Here is a 9,778-nt window from a genome sequence, read left to right as displayed (position 1 = left end):
CTGCAATATTAAAAAATGTTAAACAATACACCAAGAAAACATGGAGTTCACTGCGGATTTCTTACGTTAAAATTACATGATTCTCTATGTTAGCACCGACATGGCCGTTCTCTCTAAAAGAGCCCCTGATCGTCGAAGTGTGTTTGGCAGTTCGTTTAGGGATTCATTCGTCAACACTAAGCGCGATGACTTAGCAGAAGAGAAGAACACAAGATAGCTTCTAGAGTATTCATACCGCATTGTGGAGATCGGAGCAGTTAACAGTTTATAGTTTATACTTATAATCTTTGAAAGTTTATTGTAATATCTATCCACTGTGAGTATTAAAGTTGTTCCGCAAAATTATATTCTTTTCTAACAATTGATATACAAATGTAGGATAGTGCGATCTGAGAGTTGCACCACAGTCCAGTGTAGGACCGTTTCGATTTGCTAGGTTAGGGGATAACAAGATGTAGGTATGGAAAATGATTTTGTTAAACCTTTTGCTAATAAAATTTATTTGTAGTTTTGAGCCCCACAAAAAGTGCCGCTTCAGAAACGACTTTCCTTCATCCGAACAAATCTCAAAAATCTTGTTCGTTGAGTGTTCGCGATGGGACCTAGGAAGAACAGGATTGACACTGGATGTGACTGCGATGTATGCGATCGACCGAATTACGCCAAGACTTGGATGGTAGAATGTATGGGCTGTCGGAAATGGTTGCATTATGACTGCGCTAACGTTACGCCCGGAGTGAAACATCGTACCTTCTACTGCCTCAAGTGTACGGGTGGAAACACTACACCGACGAACAGCCGGAATACAGGAGCACGGAAGAAGCAAGCCCCCGTTTTGCCCCCGGTTACGGATGGAGACGCGGAGAGTGCTCTGGTAGACGAAAATGCTGAAGGTCCAGCTGAACAGGTGCATAGTTCTAAGAGTAGCAATAAGAGTAGTCGTGAGAGCAATAACATTAGACTTGATACTAACTCTAAACCAAGTGCTAGTAGACCTAAGCAGAATAACTACGTAGCAGTCAGTAGTAAACCGATTAGCGTAGCTAGTAAATCAGAGCGTTCGTCAGTCAAAGTCGCGGGTAGTGTTCGCGAGCGATTAGCATTGCTTGAAGCCAAACAAGATCTGGCTAGAATGCGGTTAGATGAGGAAGAAAAGCGTCGTAAAGAAGATAGCGATGCTAGGTTGAAAAGGTTGTCAATGGAAGAGGATTTTTTACGCGAAAAGTTGGAAATTATTGATAGAGCTGAAAGTGTCCTGGAAAGTGAGTGGAGTAGAACGCATAAAGTGCGAAAGTGGCTTGATAAGCAGAAAAAAGATGGACCAGAACTTGAAGAAGAGGATAATGCTGTTGGTGGAAGAAAACCTGAGGGAAATTCCAGCCCAGTCCAACATCCGGAAGTAATGGTCGCGAGGTCTTGCAGTTCAGCGAATCGGCACAATCGACATTCTACGAGGCTCTCGGATTGCAGTTCGAGAACTGCAGCACAGGAACGCCGGGTATCTACAAGATTACCGCAACGATCGTCGCACATCGAAAACTCGTGGAAAGGACCCACTGCGGAACAAATAGCTGCCAGGAACATCTGGCCGAAAAAGCTGCCGACCTTTTCCGGTGATCCGGAAACATGGCCTTTGTTCATCAACACGTATGAGAATGGGAACATCGCGTGTGGGTTCAGCAACACCGAAAATTTGATCCGCCTTCAGGAGAGTTTGCAAGGAAACGCTCGAGCAGTGGTACAGATGAAGCTAATGGAACCCAAATGTGTACCATCTATCATCGAGGTCTTGAAACAGCTATTTGGCAGACCAGAACTGTTGATTAAGGCTCTATTGGCCAATTTAAGGAAGGTTTCGGCCCCACATCCGGAAAATTTGGAATCGTTGTTGAGCTTTGGAGTAGCAGTGACACAAGTGTGTGACTACCTCGAAACAGCTAAGTTGGATGCACATCTGTCCAATCCTACAATTTTGGCCGAATTGGTGGCCAAACTGCCATCATCGTATCAGATGGAATGGGTGCGATACAAACGTGCATGCAACGAATGCACATTGAAGGAGTTCGGTGAGTTTATGCAGCTACTCATCTTTGACGCAAGTGAAGTGACTACGATTACCTCAGGAAAGCTGAAACCCATCATGTTCGATAAAATCCAGTCTTCTAAAGGACATTTTCACACACACATGGAAAGCGAAGTGGAGGTGAAACCCAAAGGTGCCAGAATACCATGTGTGAGTTGCGCACGCACTGATCATCGTTTGCAAAACTGCGATATTTTCAAACGGCTCAGTGTACCTGAAAGAAAGAAATTGATCGAAAAGGAAAAGCTGTGTTCGTTATGTTTTTTCGGTCACACATCGGAATGTAACTCCAAACGAAGGTGTGGTGTGAATCAGTGCTCTGAACGTCATCATCCACTGCTTCATCCAGAAAGATTATCAGGAGAAGAAAGCAGAGAACAGCGACAAACTGGAGGTAGGAGAGACAATGGTGGGCCTTCATATGTCACAGCCAACTGCAATGTCCACAGACCGGCCAAAAGAGCAATCCTGTTTCACGTAGTTCCTGTTACGTTGCATAACGGAGAGAACCAGATCGATGTGCTTGCGTTTTTGGATGACGGTTCATCGTTGTCTCTTCTCGAAGCCGATGTGGCCTCCAAAATTGGAATTCAAGGAATTCACCAGCCGTTGGAAATGACTTGGACGTCGAACGTCACCAGAAGTGAGACTGCTTCTCAAAACGTCAGGATCCAGATTTCGCCTAGAGGAAGTTATACCAAAATCCAAATGTGGAACGTGCACACGGTCAACCGCTTGAATTTACCTTCGCAAAGCATGAACACTTCGATAATGTGCAGCAGATTTAAGCATTTGAAAGGTTTGCCAGTAGATAGTTACGCTGCGGAAGAACCGAAGCTATTGATCGGTTTAGATCACGCCGACCTGTTGTATCCGATCGAGAGTCGGAAGGGTTTACCGGGTGAGCCGATTGCGGTGCGCTCGGCCTTGGGATGGTCCGTTTTTGGTCCAGTAGGAGATGAATTACCAGTTGCCGAATACTGCAATGTACACCGTTGTGCCTGTGAAAACTTGGACGAAAGGCTGCGTCAGTTTTATGCGATCGAAGAAGCTGGGATTGATATTGGGAACCAACCTGAGAAGGATGCTGACCGTAGAGCACGAGAAATTCTGGAGGCAACAACTACCCGAATCGGGAAAAGGTTCGAGACTGGTTTGCTGTGGAGAACATCGGACGTTAAGTTTCCTTCGAGTAGCTACGCTATGGCCGAAAAGAGGTTGAGGAGTCTAGAGCATCGACTGGCGAAATCCGAAGAGCTTCGAGATAATGTACACAGTCAAATTAATCAGTACATCCAGAAGGGGTACGCGCATATCGCTTCGGAGGAAGAGCTGACCAAAACCAGTCCGGAGAAAACTTGGTATTTACCAGTTAATATTGTGCTGAACCCTAAGAAGCCGAATAAAGTGCGGCTCGTGTGGGATGCGGCCGCCAAGGTTGAAGGAGTGTCTCTCAATTCCCTTTTGTTGAAAGGACCTGACTTACTTACCGCACTGCCAACAGTGTTGAGCCGATTTCGTGAGCGAAACATTGGGTTTGGAGGCGACATAGCCGAAATGTTTCATCAAGTGCGCATCAGAAATGATGATAAGCATGCCCAACGATTTTTGTTTAGGCCGAATCCATTAGCCAAGCCAATCGTCTATGTGATGGACGTGGCGACTTTCGGGGCAGCTTGTTCGCCATGCTCAGCACAATTTATTAAAAACAAGAATGCAGAGGAGTTTACGGAGCGCTTTCCAGAAGCATCTGAGGCCATCGTCAACAAAACGTACGTCGACGACTACTTTGACAGCACGGACTCTGTTGCAGAAGCTATTGAACGAGCACAACAGGTCAGATGGATTCATCAAGAGGGCGGCTTCCACATCCGCAACTGGGTGTCCAATTCAACCGCGTTCTTAGAAGCGATGGGTAGTTCATCAGCGGAAAGTCTAGTGAAAGTGGGCGAAGACAAGAACAACTCTGTGGATCGCGTTCTGGGAATGTACTGGCAGGCAGAAACAGATGTCTTCCTTTTCTCGACTTCTACCAGGGAAGACTTGGGACCATTTCTGTTCCAGGGACAACGACCAACAAAACGAATGGCGTTACGTTGTCTTATGAGCCTGTTTGACCCTTTGGGCCTTTTGTCACCGTTATTGGTTCATGGGAAAATCCTGTTACAAGATGTGTGGAGAAGTGGAATAACTTGGGATGAAGAACTCAAAGAACCAGAATTCCTGCAATGGCTGAAGTGGACATCACTGTTTTCCTGTCTTCAAGATCTATCTGTTCCACGCTGTTATTTTGAAAATTGCGATCCTGCTGCGTACGAATCCCTGCAACTCCATGTGTTTGCTGATGCCAGTGAGCATGCGTATGGCTGTGTGGCGTATTTCCGTATAGTAGATGCGGGGCAACCTAAATGCGCTTTGGTGATGTCTAAGACTAGAGTTGCTCCGTTGAAACCTTTATCAATACCGAGGATGGAGTTACAGGCAGCTGTTGCTGGTGCTAGAATGACCAACGCGGTGCGGTCGAATCATTCCTTACCAATACGAGAATCTTTTTTGTGGATAGACAACAAAGCAGTTCTTTCATGGCTTTCTTCAGATCCTCGGAACTACACGCCGTTCGTAGGGAACAGAGTTGCTGAGATACACGATCTAATCGATGTAAGAACTTGCCGATGGGTTCCAACGAAAGACAACGTTGCTGACATTCTAACCAAGTGGACCGGAGAAGCAGAGTTGAAATCTTGCAGTCGATGGTATCATGGTCCTCAGTTTTTACTAGATTGCGAATCTAGTTGGCCGGAATCAGCGCTTCCATCTCCGGGAACGCAGGAAGAACTTCGAGCAAAGTTTCTTTTTCATGACGTGACAACAACAGCTGCTCTCATCGATCCAAGCCGTATTTCAAGATGGAAAATAATAGTAAGAACCGTGACGATGGTATACCGATTTATTGAAAACTGCCGCAGACGGCTTGCAAAGAAACCGATAGTAGCTGTACCGAGGGGTAATATGCGAGCCCTTCTACAATTTCCGGCAACAATTACCCAAGTTCAACAGAAAGAATATCAACGTGCAGAATTTCGTCTTTGGCAGATGGCGCAGCAACAGGAATTTCCTGATGAATACTCAATTTTAGTATTCAACCGAGACAAACCGGTGGACAAGTGGAAACCATTGGAAAAGAGCAGTTTTCTATACAACAAATCTCCGTTCATCGACGAGTTCGGAGTGATGCGCATGGAGAGCCGAATAGAACACGCTGTAGATCTTCCCTTTGATCTTCGTTTTCCTGTCATCCTTCCGCGGAAGAACCTTGTTACCACCAGACTATTAGAATACTTTCATCGTCAGTTCGGACATTCCAACCGAGAGACTGTAGTGAACGAAGTTCGCCAACGCTTCGTTATACAAAATCTTCGTGCTGCTATCAGAGACGTGATGAAGGCGTGCCAGTGGTGCAAGATACGGAAATGTAAACCAGATCATCCAAAGATGGCTTCCTTGCCAAAGGAACGTTTGACGCCGCACATTCGACCTTTCAGTTACGTCGGAATCGATTACTGTGGCCCGATTGAAGTAACTGTGACCCGTCACAAGGAAAAGCGGTACATTGCGGTGTTTACGTGTCTCGTGACCAGAGGCGTACATCTTGAAGTTGCCCATAGCCTATCAACAGACTCCTGCAAGATGGCGATACGTCGCTTCGTGAAGAGGAAGGCCGCCCCTGTGAAAATATTTTCTGACAACGGGACCAACTTGGTGGGAGCCAGTCGAGAATTAGCTGAGCAATTACGACGAATCAACGAAGCTTGTTCGGAGACCTTTACGGACGCAAGAACGGAATGGTGTTTCAACCCTCCCTCTGCTCCCCACATGGGTGGTGTTTGGGAGCGAATGGTGCGCTCGGTGAAGGAATCTCTCAAGGCGTACGACGATGGTGGAAAGCTGAACGACGAAATACTTCTTACATCCTTGGCCGAAGTAGAAGACTTGATAAACTCGAGGCCACTTACCTACATGCCACAAGAGTCCGCAATTGAAGAAGCTATCACACCAAACCACTTCATCAAAGGTTTCTCATCGGAGAACAAGGAAGCGATGTGTGATCCGGTTGATCTAGGGGACGCTTTACGCAGTAGTTTCAAGAGGTCGCAGCAAATGACTGAACGTTATTGGATGAGGTGGATTAAGGAGTACTTGCCAACGCTGCAGCAGAGGTCCAAGTGGTTCCAAAATACGCAACCGATCAAGGTCGGGGACCTGGTCTACATAGCCGAAGGTACTCGGAGGTGCTGGGTTCGTGGACGCGTGGTGCAGGTGATGCCGAATAAAGATGGAGTAGTAAGACGAGTCGTGGTGAAAACCAGAAATGGAGAATTGAGACGACCAGTGGTCAAACTTGCCGTGCTGGAAGTTGCTGGTGAAGCCGATGGATACGGAGGGTCATCAGCTCCACGGGGCGGGGAATGTTAGCACCGACATGGCCGTTCTCTCTAAAAGAGCCCCTGATCGTCGAAGTGTGTTTGGCAGTTCGTTTAGGGATTCATTCGTCAACACTAAGCGCGATGACTTAGCAGAAGAGAAGAACACAAGATAGCTTCTAGAGTATTCATACCGCATTGTGGAGATCGGAGCAGTTAACAGTTTATAGTTTATACTTATAATCTTTGAAAGTTTATTGTAATATCTATCCACTGTGAGTATTAAAGTTGTTCCGCAAAATTATATTCTTTTCTAACAATTGATATACAAATGTAGGATAGTGCGATCTGAGAGTTGCACCACAGTCCAGTGTAGGACCGTTTCGATTTGCTAGGTTAGGGGATAACAAGATGTAGGTATGGAAAATGATTTTGTTAAACCTTTTGCTAATAAAATTTATTTGTAGTTTTGAGCCCCACAAAAAGTGCCGCTTCAGAAACGACTTTCCTTCATCCGAACACTCTATAAAAAAAATCAAAGATAAAATTTCTTAACTAAAACTCTGTGGTTTTTTTTTATATCATTGCTTTTTTAATTAATCAAAACTTGCCAAATAAACTCAAATTCTACTTAAAACCCTTAATTTCGAGCTAAATTGTGAATTCAAACTGACTGGGATTAAAATTTATATTTTAAAATTGAATTGAAAATTGAAATTGTAAACTTGCGAGCTATTGCGATTCTTGTGATTAAAATTATAGTCATCTTGATATTTTTACCTGGGTTGTTTAATTTTTAATCTGAATTATGAACCTGAATTAAAAATTTGAATTTTGAATCTGTTTCCGAATTTCAATACGATTTCTTAAGTGTATTAAAAAACCGTTTCTGAACTTGTGTTTAAGATCAGTATTAAAAATATGAACCAAAAAGTGAAATTTATTTCCAAACGCTGTATTGCGAATCTGTAATTAAAATTCTGATATTTTGGATTTCAATTAATCGGACTTGCGAACCTGAATTTAAATATGAATTTCGAATTATGAATCTGATTCTGATTTTTCAATTTTGGATCGCCATTCCCAAGCATTGTAAGTTTGAATTATGCATAGTAATTAAGTTTAAGAACTTTGAATACGAAACCAATCTTCAAAATGCTTGCTTATTTTATTTTTATATTCGAAAAATTATTACCATGGAACCAGAACTTCTGGAATAAAATTAATGACATTTGAAATTTAATATCCAGAACTAATTTTTTATCAACAAGTGAGAAAAGTTTGAAAAACTGTAGCGGAATGCTGAATTCGGGATTAATTTGCGAGGGTTCGTATCAGTTTTGAGTCAAGATTGTTACTCGTAAATAACCCTCCTCAATCAAAGAAATTTAAAAAAAAATTAATTCTGAGTGTAAAGAGGAAAACCTTACTTGCTGTTTTTGGACCCTCATGAGGGGGTTTATCGTTGAAAAACAGCATTAACCTACCAAAGTGGAGCCATACATAAATTTCATTTCTTTCTAAAGCGACAAAAACTACACCAATTAGGAGTTCTACGACACCTTATTCGCACCTATCGGAAGAATGCAAGAGAGCACACGATTTTGCTCTCACAGCCTACAAATCATTGCCAGCGACCATATTTTCCAGTTCATAGTCTATTTGCATGACGACGATTTTCTCACTTGAAATTCGCGCGGGAGCTAAATCATTTCAAAATTTAAAAACATGGCAGACTTTCTGCCACATCTGATTTAAACTGACTTCAGACGACATTTTATACGATCTTTTCACTATTTAGTTGGAATTGCGATTCGCAACACCAATGTAAACGACTTTAGTCATAATTCCTGATACGATTTCATGTTTGCTGGGTTGCAACCAGCAATCAATTTATTCCCGCTACTTATGACTCAAGCACTATTGAGTACAGATATCGCAAAGTCTTCAACTCGATTCCTGCAATACAAAACTCTGTGTCAAGTCTAAAGTACATTCTCCATTAGATCATCCAATTACTGTGTGTACTTTGTGGGTTTGGTCGTTTGAGATCAGAATGATATTGAAGTAGTGGTCATCTCTCAGATATTTTTGCAACAAACTTAAAATTTACATCCCTAGGTTTGAAAAATATTGTTGAAGGGCAGTCCTGAAGTTTTGTTTTTTAGTTCGTGGATCTTTGCTGTTTTTTTTATAAATTTGAGATTTTATTAAAAAACAGAACTATTCTCTAGAAATTGGTGGAAGAGTTACCCAAGTTAACTTTCGCCTGTCCAGATTGTGGCACATTTTCGTCAAATTTTCACCACTCCGATGTTATCATCTGCCGGTTGCCGGGTGTTGAAAATGTTCGTCCAAAAAAAAAAAATCCAGTCTGACCGGCTACCGGCAGAGGAAAAAAAACTGCTACCCCCACCCAAGATTTTTCTGATCCGGAAACAAAAAAAAAAAAAAAAAAAGATGAAACAGAATCCGGAGCCGGCAGCAGAAAGGAAGTGGAACTGGTTCCATCGTTCGGCTGCTGACCATTTCGACCGGTTAGTTGTCGGCGTACTCCGGCAGGCCAAAGGTTAACCCGGGACCAAGCCTGATGCCAAGGGGACTAGAAGAACTGTCAAAATCAGACAGCTGCGTTTTCCTTCCTCTGGAATCAAAGCCTCGGCACTCGCCATATTGAGAGTCATCGGGATTTTCTTGTTTCCGATTGAAAAAAAAAAAAAAAACTGAGGAATTCCTCAAACAATGGACCAATGTCATCCGGCTAGAAGTTGATATTGAAGGTTTTGGGAGGAAACCTGGGGAAGGCAGAATTCGGAAGTCTGGAATGGCTCCCCGACAATTGTTTATTGTTTGCTCAATTCGTCGGCGTCGTCGTCTTCCAAAGCCGACACGCTGCTGTCGGATGCAATTTTCTGCCCATGTCCGGACGAACGAGAGGGTCCATGCCTCCGATTGTGTCCTGAACTCGGCGAAGGCATTCCGGCTGTCTCTTCCCTCTTCCCCTTTCTTCTTTGTCTTTGAAAGCCGAGCAAAGCAATTCGTCAACCCCAAAAAAGGGAGACAAAAGGGCAACACTTTGCGCGCAGTCGCGCTTCCCTTCAGGCATTCAGGCAGGGGTACCCTTTTCGTGTTGTTGTTGTGTCTTTTTCGAAGGGCTTCCGAAAAGAAGAGAAAAAACTCGAAAAAGAATTCGAACGCTGCACGCGTCTTGCCGACACCACTCTTGGGAACATACCTGATTCCTGGGGCGAAACAAAAACGAGAAGGGGGGAAA

General features: G+C 43.6%; 1 protein-coding gene across 1 annotated transcript; it reads left to right on the top strand.

Moving 5' to 3' along the window:
- The first annotated feature begins 595 nt into the window (after positions 1-595).
- Positions 596-6,556, top strand: LOC129759111 (uncharacterized). Its single transcript, XM_055756530.1, has one exon. It carries the CDS (start codon positions 596-598, stop codon positions 6,554-6,556), a length of 5,961 nt encoding a protein of 1,986 aa, XP_055612505.1.
- The last annotated feature ends 3,222 nt before the right edge of the window (positions 6,557-9,778 follow it).

Source organism: Uranotaenia lowii, unplaced genomic scaffold (assembly GCF_029784155.1).
Source record: "Uranotaenia lowii strain MFRU-FL unplaced genomic scaffold, ASM2978415v1 HiC_scaffold_106, whole genome shotgun sequence".
NCBI classification, from domain to species: domain Eukaryota; kingdom Metazoa; phylum Arthropoda; class Insecta; order Diptera; family Culicidae; genus Uranotaenia; species Uranotaenia lowii.
The sequence above is the reverse complement of the archived record's forward strand: the minus strand, read 5'-3'. Positions and strand labels throughout refer to the sequence as shown.